This window comes from Labrus bergylta, chromosome 13, assembly GCF_963930695.1.
Source record: "Labrus bergylta chromosome 13, fLabBer1.1, whole genome shotgun sequence".
Taxonomy (NCBI): Eukaryota; Metazoa; Chordata; class Actinopteri; order Labriformes; family Labridae; genus Labrus; species Labrus bergylta.
This window is the reverse complement of record NC_089207.1, coordinates 26699827-26716391: the sequence shown is the minus strand read 5'-3', so window position 1 is coordinate 26716391 and position 16565 is coordinate 26699827. Positions and strand designations below refer to the sequence as shown.

The 16565-nt window shown below is 39.5% G+C and overlaps 1 protein-coding gene across 2 annotated transcripts in view; it reads right to left on the bottom strand.

Annotated features, from left to right (window-relative positions):
• The window catches only part of tanc1b (tetratricopeptide repeat, ankyrin repeat and coiled-coil containing 1b), a 99162-nt gene that overhangs the window by 37629 nt on the left and 44968 nt on the right, over positions 1 to 16565 (bottom strand). For both annotated transcript variants that reach the window (XM_065962517.1, XM_020644183.3), the window contains exons 4-6: positions 16180 to 16284; positions 4213 to 4346; positions 1493 to 1682 (exon numbers count right to left, since the gene is read on the bottom strand). In XM_065962517.1, the coding sequence (XP_065818589.1) occupies positions 1493 to 1682; positions 4213 to 4346; positions 16180 to 16284 (429 nt within the window). The remainder of the gene's footprint in view (positions 1 to 1492; positions 1683 to 4212; positions 4347 to 16179; positions 16285 to 16565) is intronic.

The window sequence follows — 16565 nt, the reverse complement described above, 5'->3', positions numbered from 1 at the left end:
ACTGGCCAGCTGGCTGTGTTTGCATCACATATGCCTAATCTTGATTTCATAATGCTGCAGCACGTTACATCATCAGAAACACTAATAGATCATATCCTGGTCCTTTTGACTCCTGCTGCTGGGTTTTATGACAGACACACACACACACACACACACACACACACACACACACACACACACACACGTATATATACACATATATATATATATATATATACATACATACATACATACACACCATACCATACCATACCATACCATACAAAAAGAGGTAATGGACATTGCTAAAAGGGTTTTATACCCAGGTCTAAAGAAAACTCCTCAAGCTCTTTTGAAAATATTAAGACATTGGGAAATCTCCACAATTCCACCAAGGAGCTTTTAATGTAATACTAAGCCAAATTAATGTGCTTTTGAAATCAGAGTCCAACTCAGACTTCAAAGAGCTAAGACATTAATCACAGGCTGGAATCTAACTTATGGACACAACCAAGCTTTGTTGTTTCCATTCCTGCACAGGAATGGGTGCTGCTGGGTGGGATGTTTTAGACCAACTTCCCACTTAGCCATTTTCCTTGAGCAGAGGACCTTTACAATGAGATAGTCTACAACACATGTACACATGTACATCATCATGGGTGGCAAATACTACACCAAGCTTCTATAAATTATTTAGCAGATAGCTATGCAATTGCCCTGGGGGAACAGAATGACTGACTCGTCAGATATCAAACCTAGTGTTATGTGTATGGCTTTGGCAAGCCTTGCTTTTTATTGCAAAAATCATGTGAATCAGGCCCCCAAATAGGCAAAATGTGTGATATCATAGTTAAGAAGAGAACATGGTTAAATCTGATTCCAGCAGATAACTCTTTGCGCACCATCTTCCAATGCTTTCAGAAATGATTTAAGTTCAACCAAGGATAGCTGCAGAATCATATGGTTACAATTTGGCACTGAATCATCACCACAAATTCGAAAGCCATTTTCAGAGTGAATCTTTTACAGTTGTATGGCCACTGCTAGCTTTGCGAGCAGAAACAGCAGATGGATTAATATATCAATAGTCTATGTCACATTCCTGTCAGCTTATATAAATCCCCAGATGTCTTACAGCGCTATTACAAGAGATATAATACAACCTCCTCTGTGGCAACTGTCACCTCAATGATCCTTCATACTAGAACAGCTCTATGCAAAGCCAATAACTGACACATGGTGGTGGATATATACAGCATAGACACAAATGCTATTCAGTCCAACAGAAAATCCCAACTGAAATAAATTGGGTTTAACAAAAGGATGAATGAGTGACGTCACACAAGAGAGTCTCTGTTAAATCACAAAGTGTACATGAGGTAAGAATTCTCAGGTAGAATAGTAGAGGTGGAAGCATTGCCCTACAAAGCCTCTATCGGTCAAAAACTCAACTAAGTGAGCTCAACATACTTGTTGCTACTTGACAACCATTAAGAACCTGGTTATTTCTCACCTATGATCCCACTGTCTTTGCTCTCAAGTGTGGAGCTGGGGCTAGTGATGGTCCCACAGGGGCTGGAGCGGCTGAGAGGGGGCCTGCTGGTCGTGCCGTTGAGTGTGGAACATGGGCTGTCGGTGCAGGGAGACGCCGTGCTGCTGGTCAGCGTAGAGCAGGGGCTGATACCCTGGCTAGTCACAGAGCACTAGGGAAAAAGAGATTGAAAAAACCATTAAGGTACAACAAATATAAGCTCTATCAATCAAAAATATCAATGAAATATGAAGTCAACCCGATATAAACTGTCAGCTGGCAACATGCTCACATTTTTTCGGCATGAGCAGCAACAACTACAACAAATCATTTTCAAACCTTATTTGGAAGGAGAATTGAGAAAACTAGAGAGAATGATTAGATTTGCATATTTGACCTGGATCAAGTGAAAGCATTGCGAAACTTTCTTTCACAAATAAACAGGCCTTTCACATGTGAGCATGACACACAAGCTGAAGGGCATAGGCGCTGCAAAAGAAGCAAGGCTTTAAAATTACACACTGGTGTGTCTAGAAGACCCAAAATAAGCCTACAGAAATGTCACAAGGAAGAAGTCTCTACTTTGTTGTGACACAATGGATACCTTTCTCATGCCATCAAGCCTGTCTGACAACCATACAGCAGCTGAATCTTTGACCTAACTGACAACCATAGAAAACCAAATTAAAGCTGGTTCTTCCTGTTTCCCATCTTCCCTAAACTGTATTCTGATTGCACATAATACACTGTAGCTCAAAAAGTCTATCTTTGTCCTAATGTAAGAAGAGCCACAGCTTTCAAACAGTTCCATACCAAAGAGACTTACTCAGAAAGTTTTAAAGCCATTCATTATGTTCTATTTACATTGTCCATGATTTCAATAATCTTGACTTCACTCATGTTTTAGCAGACAAGGTGCTTTATTTATAGAAATAAGCTACCAAACAAAAATGTCTATAATTTAGATACATGACGTTCTATAATCCAGTCTCTTTTGATGCTTGGTCAAATAAGAGGAATGCTAGGGGTGCCGGTAGCCTAGTGGTTAATGCGGGCGCCCCATGTACGAAGGCTATGGTCCTCCAAGCGGGCAGCCTGGGTTTGAATCCAATCTGTGTCTCCTTTCCAGCATTTCATTCCCCATTCTCTCTTTCTCCCCTATTCCTGACTCTATCCACTCTCCTATCTCTAAATAAAAGGCATAAAAAGCCCAATAATAACCCTTTAAAAAAACAAGAGGAATACTTGAATATTTTATGAATCTCTACCTGTTTTGACATACAATACTCAATAATTAAAAAACACAATTACAAGTCGAGGTTAAACTAAACCAACCCTCATCCTTAAAACACCAACAACCCATCACCTCACTACTTCTAAAACAAGAGGGACTTTCACCCACGAGTTTCCCCACAAAGCAGTGTATTGCCTCAAACAATTCTAATAAAAATCACAGAGAAGCACCACAAATACTTCTAACAATATAGCTGAACTCAAAATTGGTGCTTCACTGAAATATTTATCATTCTTAACCCTAACAGTTACAGTACTCACACATAAATAAGCTTGTTAGAAGTCGCGTGGAAACTGAATTTGCAAAAAGTGCTCCTGTTTAAAGGTTTGTTTGTTGAGTGGTATATTGGAAGAATATAAACAGCCCAACAGGAAGGATGCTGCATTGCTTGAGGCATTATTAAAAACTTGTGGAATGCTAATTTTAGCAAAACAACATTTCCTATGTGTAAGGTTTTTTGCAACAGCATGCCAGTAGTTTTTGCAATATTTACCTAAGGCTGCAGCCTTGAGCTTATGCCACCTTACAAGTTACAGAAAGAGCCAAAAGGCTTACTGACATTAAATAATTTACTGTAAGGCTGAACTAAAAACATCGTGCTGAGTTAAAAATGTTGTTAAACAGCAGTATGGAGGAAGTAAGAATTGTTCGCAGATGACAATCATGCACTTCTACCTAACTGAAAACACACACACATACATGTACACAAACAAACATGAAATAAAAGTGACTTCACTCCTACACTGCCAATCTCCTTTTTGGACATCTCAACTCATGAATTTTACTCATAAGATTCTTTGTAAGTCTATTTTACAATCCAAGAGTTACAGGTTTGATGTCAAAACCTGTCTGAGACTCGAGATGGATGAGGGAATCGTAGCGTGCTGTGCTTTGCTCTGTTTTTCACACAGCACCAGCTTAATTAGTGGAGCCAAACAAACTGAGTCTCAGTCCTAACATAACTCTATTTCTGGACAAGAGCTCAGACACTCTAGTTACATACTCAAGAGCCCCTGGAATAGCACTTAAGTTACCGTGGGAGACATACAAAAGACACTAAATATCTTCCCCTAAAATTTAAGTACACACAGTTAATTTTGAAATACAGCATCTTTCCTTGGAAAATCTTTAACATCTAAAGAACACTTTTGACAGTTACCGTTGTTTGTCCCAAAAATATAATTTCCTAAGGTGCCTCCTAAATCCCCATTCAAAGAAAATGATAGTGAAAAAAGGAATCGAGCTGCAACAAATAAATCCAGTCTTCTGTTACACTGTCACAACTCTCTCTGCCTCTCATCCTTTCTCGTCTATCTCTCTATCTGTGTGCTGCAGGAGCGGCAGCAGCTGCTGCTGGAAGAGGGAGGGAGTTGGAGGGGGGGAGGGAGGGAGGGAGAAAATCAAATACCTTCTTTTCATTCTTGTCGTCCATAGGTATGCGTGCCGTACCCGGGATCCCTTCTCCTAATAAAAAGCCAAGCCTTGTCATCAGTTCCTGAGTGGCAGGGGAGGAGGAGCTTGGCTGTTTCTCCACTTGCAGCTCTAAAGACGAGGAAGAGAGAGAGAGAGAGAGGGAGAGGGAGTTAGGGGGCAGATTCCCTCTCTCCACTGGATGGCCCACACAGGGCTGATCTGCCTGCCCTGCCCTCAGCGGCTCTGCTCTGAAATGTTATGCTGCACTCTCCAGCTGCTGATGTGGTGCAGACCAGGAGAGTTGGGGGAGAGAGAGAGAGAGAGAGAGAGAGAGCAAGGGAGTAGGAGAGTGAGAGGGAGATCAGTGGGGGCAATGGCATGTGTGTGTGTGTGTGTGTGTGTGTGTGTGTGTGTGTGTGTGTGTGTGTGTGTGTGTGTGTCTGTCCTGCAACACGCCTTGAGTGCCAATTTCAGGGCTACTGGTTGTTTACAGCTCTCACTCATAGAGCCTCTGAATATCAATGAGTGGACATGGGATTTCTTCAACGCAGCTTAAACTGTTTGTGGTCTTCACTTTTACTTGTTTACAGTGAAATGTTGAAGCACCATCAGCAAGGCAGAGACCATTAGCAATGTTTTTCTGTTAAGATGTATTAAAGCCCTTGTGAAAAGACAGTTCTTTGGATCTATACAAGAAGCAAGTAGACTAAATGTAGAGAGAAAGAGAGAAAGAGAGAGAGAGAGGGGGGGGGGGGCAGATGTCCAAGTTACAGAAGCTTATTATACAGTTCTCTTTCAGCACCTCTCTCCTTCATTTTCCCCTTTACCCTCTTTCTTCCACAGTTATTAATAATATTGGCCGTCACAATGTACTGCCCTCATGAAAACACTCAACACCAACACACATCTACGTTCAAACATGGGTCCATTTTTCTGTAAGAGAACGGACTATACAGATCCTGTCTTCATGTTTTTATATATATTTTATAATGTGCTATGTACCTTAATTGTTCAATTCTTTTACTTAACAGCAGAGGATACATTTATAGCAAGGACAAACAAAAGATGTATCTCTATCCCTTTATCTTCTTCTCCATTACAAAATACACACTGATTTCCCACAAACGTTTTCACTTCACACATACTGACATTAAAGGAGCAATATGTAACACTGACACCTGGTATTTGAAATTGGTACTGCAGCCCAAATTCAAAACCAGAGAGCTTTCTCCCCCAACCCCTCCTCCTTAATGTGCATGCAGGTTGATTATTTAAGGCATAAATGTGGGTGCTACTTCTGGTCAAAGTAAGTAAAAGTAAAACAACAACACAAATGAATGAAAGTGTAAGTCAAAAGTCAGGCGAAGTTAGTTTGCAAAGGGAAATTGTCCAATAATGGCAGCAGTGAGAGCACTAAAAAAATGAAGTGTTTGCTTTACTTTATTCAGCCTCTCACTTTGTAACAAGATCTGCTTTTTGAACTAGAGCATTTATTTTCCAGATTCATCTGAGGCTTGTTCTGAGCATCTGCCTGCATGGAGTGCAAGCCAAAATCACATGCATGCAGACAAAATCTTTAACGAGAAAGATGTTGCAAATGAAACACTGCTGCTGTTGAGTCAGAGGGAAAGTGCAGCACATGCAGAAGCTCTGCAGCACAGAAGCTTAGTATGTCTTGTTTTAGAAAGAGAGCGCAAACACAACTTGTATAGCCAAATAATGTTGAAACTCATTCAGACTCAAGTTCAGGGATACTAATATAAAGAGCCTAGGATTTAAAAAAAAAAAAAAAAAAAAAGCAATTGCTGGCTGTCTTATCCTTGAGAAGTGGATGAATTTTAGACCGAGATACTCTGCATGCCTAATCAGCTAGATAACAAGTGGTGAGAATTAATTCTTCACTAATTTAAGAACACCAAAGGTTCTTGGATTGCCCTGAAAACTTGTGCTGGACATGACTGAAATGCAAACAGCTGGTCAACTATAAGTAATGGTAGCAACTCTGAAAGGAAGAAAAAAAGACATGCCAACCGTTTCTCAAAGGCTTCTGTGCAAGACAAAATAAACAATTATTGCTTGGCAAATTTTAGTCATGTGCTGAGCCTTCAGCCAAGTTCAAAATGTGTTAGACAAGATACTTGTGCAGTAGGTCAAGCCAGACAAGAATGTATCTTTAAGTTAAAACTGAGCAGAACATTTATGTAAGCTCTCTGACACTTCTGCCCACTGGGTTGCTTGGTTACTGATGTAAGTATATGTATTATGGTTGCACTGACTTCAGGCGGGTAACAACCCTTCAAATTTGAGAAACTGAAATATTGTTCAGGACTGAAAGGAAACATGGCAATTGTGACGTAGGCCTAAATGTTTCATGTTGAATATATTGAAGTTCTTGCATATGTACTACCTGATGATGCAAACCTATTGCACATTGGCTCGATTGCAGTTACCATACACCAAAACTAAAAATAAATCCTTTATAGGGAATGTCAGCAGGCTCATGTGAAATGTTTGAAAGGAGCCCTTTAAGGCCCTTGTTGCAAAGATACAACAATTATTACATTATTGTCGGCTGGAAAACAGCACACACCTTTTGAGTTTATGGATGGAGATACTATCACATAAAAGGAAATCACATGCATTCATCATTTTTGACCCTCTGCAACATCCACAACTCCAAATAAGCATGAACAATTGCATTCATCAAAAATGATTTTTGTTGGCAATTAAGGTGTTATAAACGTGTTCCAACATAGAAATACCTGGGTTTTTACTTGATTGAAAATTTGTCTTTTAGTTCCCATATCAAGTGTCTAACAAAAAAGATGAAGATGAAATCTGATTCCTTCTACAGAAACGAAACAGATTTTCTTTTATTGCTAGGAAGAAACTCATTCCAGTAACATTTGTACGAGTGATTTACTACGGTGATATTCTGTACCCATGCTTCCTCATCCTTACTTGTGTGGGATTTTTTAGACTCACCTTAAAGTAGAGCATTTAGCTGGCTTTGAAGATTTTTTTAAACATGAATAAAGGATCAATTGACCATTTTATGCACATGTTTCTCTGCGTATCGCCTCTCAGTTATTGATTCATGAAATATTTGTTTATTGTCGTTCTTTTGTTCTCTGTCTGAAACTTATATGCTGCTGTTTTGTATCTCAACATGAATATTCTCCTGGTAAAATAAAGGTGAGATAAAAATAAATAAATAAAAAACATGTAATAGCTCAATGTTATGTTTTTCTAGAACAGCTTTGCTTTTACTGGAATTTTTTTGAAAAAAAATGAAGTTTTGTGGTCCTGAAGATGCTTGTAGATATTCATTGTAAAAGACTAAATTCTTTTCAAGAAATCAAAGAGCTACTACAATCTAAATCACTCTTGGCGGTCATGATGAGCTGGCACAGCAGTATAAGTAAGATTTGTGTTCAAATTGAACATTACATTGTTCATTTCAGCTGTGTGATTGAATCTATGCTGAGTGACAGCTGTGGGTCAATAGTAATTTGATGTGAACAACAACAAATTGCATGCTTCATCAACTTATATTAGATGGCTACAGATAGTGGGAATCTGTCCCAGGTCTTTAAAAGTGCACCTTACACATCACACATTTATGGCTATCGTACTTAAGCAGACAGTGACAGGCTCTTTTTTTACTCAGTGTGGTTCTGTCAAGGGCATGAAGTGGCTTTTGACCTAAATTTACAAACATTATGGAACAGTAAACAACAATAACTATCTAGAATCAGACCACATTCACACAATCAGACTGTTTCTTTTTAGCTCTTCATACCCTAAATCTATAGAAAGAAATAAGAGCAGAAGTATAAAAAACAGTAAAGAACAGGTGCCTCATTGTTGAAACCTTTAGGTCATAAAGATCTGTGCAGGACCGATTCATCACCTACTCCTCACAACCACTTAAACCCAACTGCCCCTGAGGATCAATCAGTGGGCCTGAAACTGTGCTGGGGCTGTGATAGACCTCGAGTCATCCAGCATACACACACCACAACAGACAGAAAGGCACGTGTGGGATTCACAAGGCTCTTGTAAGCCAAAAAAACGAGGCTCATGGGCCACATGATAACACCATCTTCAGTCTGCGCTCTCTCTGCAAATCAATACACGGCAGGAAGAACAAAAATTCTATTCAATACTGCACACCCTGCCAGTCACAAAATCTTCACATTGCAACCTTATTGTAGGCAGCAATCAGTGTTCATATATTTACTAACAAAAACATTGGCCATACAGCACATAGGGATCTCTCTTTAACAGTTAAATTAATAGAATGGCTGGCCTTGCCTTGACAACAACTTCTGAATGGATTGGCACTGTGTGACTCATTTGCATCATATACACACGACACAACAGGGTTTCATACGGCACAGCTAAATTGTTTACTCTGAGTAAAGGGTCTCATTCTTTCTTTTACGAATGTCATAATCACCAATTCATCACACCTTACCATTCAATTTCTTGTTGATAGTAATGTTAGCATAATAACTCTGTAACAGTAAACATAGCATGGGGAGAGAATTCAAAGTAGATCCTGCTCATGTTAAGTAAATCATGGGATAGCTGTTTATTGTTTTACCTTTATTTCCATTGCAAGAAGCTGCTCAGAACAATCCAAGTCATCTGTTGCTGGTTGAGTGTCTTGCTTAAGGGCACTTCAGCTGTGGTATTAAAGGAGGGACACATGCTGCTCTTTAACTTTCCTGCCAGATTTCTCTAACTTGGCTGTGGATCAAATCACCTACCTTTCAGTAAGGAGTTCTTTTCTTTGACCTTTCAGCCACAGCAGCAGCAGTACCCTGATCTGAGCACATCTGAAGCTTTACTGAGCAGCCACTGCTGTCAATGTAACATTACTGCTGTCACATGCTGTCAATGTAACATTACTGCTGTCACATTTAACACTGCTGCCAATGTAAATGCTAGTGTAGTTGTTTGTCAACATACTATAGGTTCTTCTGGACACTTGTGGAAGTAAGAGAGTCTTTAACAGTTAGCTGTAGTAGTCATTTTCTCCCCAAGGACTTTTTATTCAGCATGGTCAGTGTTGGACCTTCATCACAGGTCTACAGACTTTACTGCAGAATGTATTCATTACACTATGGTGTGTGTCTCTCATTCAGTGGAAATCTGAGCTCAAGGCCAAATAAAGGCAGTGCTGGATTTTTCTTTCTATACAAAGAGAAGAGAATGCCAACTAGACCTAGATTAAAAGGCCAAGTGTACTTTTAACAACTGGCACTTCTGCCTAATAAACCATATACCCTGACTATAACCAGGCTCATCTTCAAAACAGTTCTTCAGTCTAAGAAGCAGAAACACAACAATGAAACATTAATCATTCTCGAGCCAAGTGCTACATTTTGAGCATCTCATTGCAGCACTGCAAGTGTTCTACCTGTATCCCAAGATAACCTGACCACGGTGCCATGAATGTAAGACAGACCTGCAGGATGCAGAATCATAAAGACTGCTTTGTTTCATGTTAATGCTTATTGGTCCTTTTACATGCAGCTCAGCAGGTTAGTCCCATTCACACACTGCAGTGTGAAATACTTTATTCTGATTGGCCAATTACGCGCATAGCAACGGTCTGCTAACAGTGGATAGATCACTGTTGTTAAGGAGAACAAACCATTACTAGGATTACCACACGGTTGCTTGGGACGCAGCTATTATCACAAACTCTAGAGGACTTACTATATCAATCTGCAGAAAGATGACATCAATCTTTTAACAGTGGGAACAGAAAAGAAGACGATAACAAGGAATAAAAAGGTTAAAAGACTGAAGAGGAATATAGCAAACTGAAGATGGCATGAAGATAGTTTAGCTCATTTGAAGAAGGCTACAGAGTTACCTGTTGCTATGGGCAGAAATCTAACAGAAGATTTCAATTGACTCTTTGTTAAGTGGGAGAAATAATTGATTTTAAAATCAATAAAATCATTTTAAAATCATTTTTTGTTATTGATTAATTACTGATTTTCTAAGTTTCTGTGTAATAAACAGGCTGATGTAAGAAAGTGGGTTGCTACTGCAGAGAAAACCCTACAGGGTGAGCAAGACCTTCACATGATCTATCTATCTTTACATTATCTGTTACATATGAATACATATAAAAATACACTGTATCCATGTACTGTTTGAGAAGTGGTGTGTGATAACTGTACAGAATGGGCAGTACAGAAAGAAGATCATTAAGACAGTTTCACCATTACATGGATGCTTAAAACAGAAGTTTATTACTCAAAGAAATTATTTTTGTAATTCTGAAATTTAAAGGGTAACTATGCCCTAGAACAATGCCTGAAACCTCTCATGGATTTAAAAAATAAAATGCAAAAAGTGAAGGAGCTTGGATTCAAGGAGCCATATGGCATTTTCATACATGCACAAGACTCCTCCAAGAAGTCTGAGAGAGCCGACGAGTGAACAAAGCTGGTTATATTCAGGAATAATATGCCATCTACCATCAAGTGTTCTCAACAGCATTGCTCTCATAGCACTAGATTAAAACAGTTTATCAACTGATCCCCGCCAAACTTGTTCTTTAAACCTCAGGCAATACAGCAAACCTCACGAATCAGTTCCTGATTTCACAATGGAAGGGAAAGTACTTGTGATGTGGAAGGGGGTATAATAAAACTGTTGCAGGAAAGGGAAACAGAATCTTAGGCTATACACCTAATATTTGAATATATCTGGATAGAAGACAGTTACAGTATAAAGTAAATCTAGCTTGCGCTACAGACAGTATGTTATTGGGACCACTTTTCATTCTTCCAGTAACCCTACAGCATATGGAGAGAAAAAAGGTTATCTGCTGCCTGTGGAGGTTTATGAGCAGGTGTGAAATAGTAGCCGTGCTGTGCAGTGATATTGTAAAAGAATGAAGACGGAAGAAGGAGGAGCAGAAGAAGGATGGAGAGAAGGTGGGGGGACACTATGAACAGACTGGCTCCAGAGAGCTGTCTTTGCTCTCTCCCTGCCGAGAAAACAATCCAGCCGGTGCTCATTAGCAGCTGGAGTTTTATTACCACAACAGTGAAGCCTGTTTAATGAACCCTCGATGAGAACATGCATCCTGCTCCCCTGTTTAAGTCGAGAGGTACGAGGTGACGTGCCCCCCTGGAGCACTTTAAGTGCTCTTATTGCACATTCCAATGTGGGAACCACAAATATCCTCACTCCGAGCACAGATGAGTGTCCAATGAGACTTTGCAGCGTACAAAGGTAAACTGTTGAAAACCTAGTCCTTTAAAATGACATCTGGCTGTTTTGATTGTTGATGTTACTGTTGGCACAGTACAACATTAATGATTTGACTAAACGAGCTAAAGCTTCTTTAGGACAGATTAAAACACTTTTGCATCAAACAAAGAAAAATAAAGACTGCATGAGAAAATGTATCCAATAGAAACCAGACAGAATCACAGCTTCAATACAGCCAAAAAATAAATCATAGTCCATTTGTCACTGCTGTAGCAAAGTCACCCCTTTCCCTTATGGTGAATGAAGGGTGGCTTTCTACCATCGAGCAGGTTACAATGGGTCTTGATTATACAATAGGCCTGGAGTCTTTATGAATGGTACAAAAATCACAGTCAGTTGGTAATACTGCTGTTTGCATTTCTGACAGACTGCATTGAACTACACATGAAGAGCAATCTTCTGAGTCTTCCTGTCTGACTTTGTCAGTACAGAAATATACCAAAGAAATTAAACTATTCTCTACTGTTTTAGCTGTGTGCAAATTCAAATGTGAGTAAAATGTGTCAAAAGTGACATCATGGTTTTAAAAAATGTGTAGTCATATTTCTGACATGCAGCTTCCTGCCACCTGTGCTGTCAGATGTTGCATCATATTACTTCTCCTTGATGACATGTTTTTCCAATCTGGAGTTAATGTGTGCACTGTGTGATATCATTGCTATGTAACTTTTTTAACTGTTATTTCTTCAAATTAAAGTCAAATTAAAGTGTGCCATGAAACAAAACTGTAGCACAAATGGTAACATGGTCACTGAAAGGTGTTAACAAATGAGTGGTAATGAGTCTAACTACTTAGTAACAGCAGAGAAGTGAAAGCCATACTACACCATAGTTTCAGCATTGACAAGATAATCAGTACATGATGAAACAGGTGGTAAGAGCTTGGCCCCTTGCCCGGGAGTTGTAACATGGGGGGGTTATGAGAGAGCGACATAATTGTGCGAGAGGACTGGACCTGAGGTTCAGTCGTGAATGACAGGGACAGAGGTCTGTGACCACAGCTGAAACAATTTCGACAGGCGAACTTTTGGCCATGTGCTCATGCACGCAAACACACACATATACATAAACAAACATAGATGTACTTGTGGACACAGATGAAATAAGAGTACACATTGCATAGACACACATGCATAAGAAACTCTATCCTTCCTCAAAGACGTGCAATGTGAGAGGACACCTCTGCAGGTCAAACGCATGTTCCCTTTCTTAGCCTACAGCCCGTCTTGAATGTCCACAACAGTGATCAGTGGAGGCTGAAAGTGCAAAAAAAACAAAACTAATACAAACAAACTCCACATGCAAGCTCAAATCGTATCTGTGGATTACCGTAATGAAACACAAAAAAAATGATCCTGCGTAGTTTTTACAAAAAGGCTTTACCAATAAAAGACAAACCAGGTGTGCACTGCTTAAAATACAACAAGAAGCCTGACTTTGCACAGTGTGTGACTATTTGATGCATGTTTTTTTGGAGTTCAAGAAAAGGCATCCTTCAGCACAACACCCAACAAAAAGCCTCTTTACAACTCCTCAGACCTCACTTTATTCAGAGCCTGAAGGTCACACAGTTCTCATGCTGCAACATTTTCTGTCTCTGATTCTTCTGTCACTGTATCAACATTCCTCACCGATGCCGACCTTGTTACAAAAGCTGCAATGTCGAACAACCATCTTGTCCCGTATCAGCAGTTCACAAAAGAAGACGCATTGTTTACCCTCTTTGAAGCAGAAGATAACAGAGGCGGAAAGATGCTTTCTTTATTGACAAAAGAGCACTGGATATGTCCTTGTCACACTGCCATGTAACGCACATTCATGCAAATTAACCCAGTTACAAATAGAACCCTTATTCTAAATGTGTTCATTTGTCCATGTGGGAGAGAAAAAGAGGCATGGCATGAGTGTCTGTACTCTCGGTTGTGCATGGGGCCTCATCATGCTACAGCTGGGCAATCACAATTAGCAATCATTAGTCTAGAATTTATATAGCACCTAATTGAACATAATAAGTTGAATGAGTTAGCTCATTCCTGGAATTTCTCAGCAGTAAACTTTTTACCTGTTAAATCTAGCTGTAAGAGGAAGAAGATACAAAGATGCTTCAAACTTATTCTCTAGCTTGCAGAAAACATGTACACGGCTGAAATGACACATGTCAGAAGTTGTGTGCCTCTAAACACAGATGGTTTATTACTTCAGTTCTGTGGGAGTCATCATGTCAATGTTTAAGATCATGCACAAGTTACCAAGAAAAGCTGCAAAATAAACTAACATTTCTAAAATGCCTGAAGCTCTTCAAGGAGAGAGTGACTTTGAACTCTTTAGTTTGAGACTAATGAAGTTGGATAGTTTTTCTTTTTTAGTGGTAGCTAAGATATTCTTTGTAGGCTTGATCAGCAGATCAGTCTCATACTTTTGAGATAGCGAGGCTGTTTATATCCCCTGAAGAGTAATTTTAGCCTGGAAAAAAAACTAGAGAAGAGGCTTCTGAGTACAAAAGGTTAAAGCAAAGACAACAACAGTCCTTGTACACAGGTTTCTCTGTTTACATCACCTAAACTACCTGAAACATGATTTAGTTTTTCTTTTATATTAGGGAGGAAGAGCTACAGAAAGACTCAGTGAATTAATATGTTAATGTTTGTATTTTCAGCTTGCTTTAAGGTGATCTTTAAAACAATGGGCTTAATTCACCAACATCTTCATAAGATTTCTCTGACATTTATTCTTGAGAGGATCCTCAAAACGTGTACACACATTCATGATGCTGCTCTTAAACTGCAGAATTCTTCACATCTGTGTTCTTAAATTGATGAATGCCATGTCCTCGCAAGCTGAAAACTCACGTCTGTTGTTCCTAATTAGTATTGAGAGATGCCACTTTAATGCCTGTGTAAGGGCATGAGCCTGCAGGGCTGTGTAACACGGGATAGAAAAGCAAAGTAGTGAGATGTTGGGACTGCCTAAATAAAAATCTTAATCACATGATTTCACACCAAGTATAAGAAATAGTTTAAAGAGAATGAAGTGCCGCCAAAGTGAACCCCAAACAGGCTGATTTAATTTTAGGATATTTAGTAGCGTCAGATGTGTATTCAAAATATACACTACAAACAGATATATGGATGACATCACTCGTCTAGACAGCGCTGTCACCAGAAACAAAATACATCACTCTGTAATCAGAAAAGGACACGGAGCAGATGAAGTGAAATAGTTTTAAAAAGGTAGGGGGTAACCGAAAACAGAGAGATGTTGACCATACTTCATATCTTTCTGAGTAAATAAAAAACGCTAGCACTGAAATTAAATGATTGAACATGTGATAGATTTGTCATTTAAATACCCGTGTGTGAAAGGGGTTTTGATTGTTGTTAATAACTGTTTGATTTTCACCAGATAAAGATGCTTTCCCAAGTTTGCAGTTTTTAGTTCAACATGTTCCAGCTTCAAACAAACATGATTGTATGATTAAATTAAAGCAGACTACATTTAAATAATACATTTATAGATGTTATTTAATAATATAACTGTGCGAAAGAAAAACACAAGAAAAACACAATAATATCTTAGATATTATTCCTCGTAGCTTTGAACAAATCACAGATAAGAACACTTTAGTTAATGTCAGAAACTTCTTGAGAACTGCACCAGTACAGATTTCTTCTTGGATGGTGAATGAAGCCCAGTGTTCCATGACTTTATAACAACTCTGATTATCGAGATACATTTCTCTTAAAGGAAATCCTAACCAGTTTCTTCATCACTTGTTGAATTAAATAGCCAATACAATTAGTTTTTTCACAGTGCCAGCACACCAGCTGTCATGAGATAACATTTATCTGGCGTCTGCAATCTGCCGGTAGCCCGCTCTGAGCCGAGGCAGCGCTGTGTGCCAGCTGAATGTCAGACACACCCTCGTGGATTGGTATGTAACAGTCAACAGTGACTGTGCTGCGCTACTACTGTCTGCGTATGTGAGCCATGTCCAGTCAGAGGGCACTACTTTCTGTGTTGTCTTTTGCTAAAGATATCATCCTACAACTCCACTTAAGCCTATGGCAGGAATTTGAGCCTGCACTGCTCTGCTGGAAACCAAAACAGACCACTTAGTGGAACATTACCCCAACACAAACAAACACACAACGCCCAACACAGCAGAGAATAGTTAGCAATAACACTAAAAGCACACCTCCTGGAAATGTGGAAACACAAAAAACACTCATAACATGTCCAATTACTGGGACATTTAAGGTTTTGTCTTCATTACATTTACATGAAACAAATCCAGAGCTTTGAGCAGACAATGTATCCAACTGGCTCCTCTGTAATCCAAACACACACTTTAAAATAAACATGGCACTGTTGTGTGTTTGTATAAGAGGTTACTCGAAGGAACACTGCTGAAATGACCTCATTCTAGCATGGATCATTCATGCAGGAACTCATGTTATCCTTAGGTTACACAGACCTTTTCCTGACCGCATTGACACAACCTACATCACGCTATGAAGAGTGATCACAGTATGAATAAGAAGTTATGAATTCAAGCAGACAACTTTTATGTTTCGCATTCTTTCGCCTGTTTTTTTTTTTAGGTTACTCCAAAAACATAAACATTTAACCAGACGAGGGAATGTAAAGCAAAACTCACCATTGTGGGAGGACTCCTTGTTGTCAGCCACCTTCCTCAGCGCTGACACGATGGCATCGGAGGGAACGCGAGGACTCTCAACATATTTAGGCTTCCTGACTGGACCTGCTAACACGAATCGAAGATGCAGGGAGAGAGAGTGAGAGAGAGAGAGAGAGAGTGTGTGAGAGAGAGAGAGAGAGAGAGAGAGAGAGAGAGAGAGAGAGAGAGAGAGAGAGAGAGAGAGAGAAAAGAAATGCAAAAGAGGAGAAAAAGGGGAGAAACAGAGAGAGAGAGAGAGTTCTTGCTGGATTAACGTGTTCCAGATGGGACTAGAGATGAGAGGCGCTGGTGTCTTAGTTGGACAGGCTTGGCTGCACTCTGTAGCTCACATAAACCCACTGGCA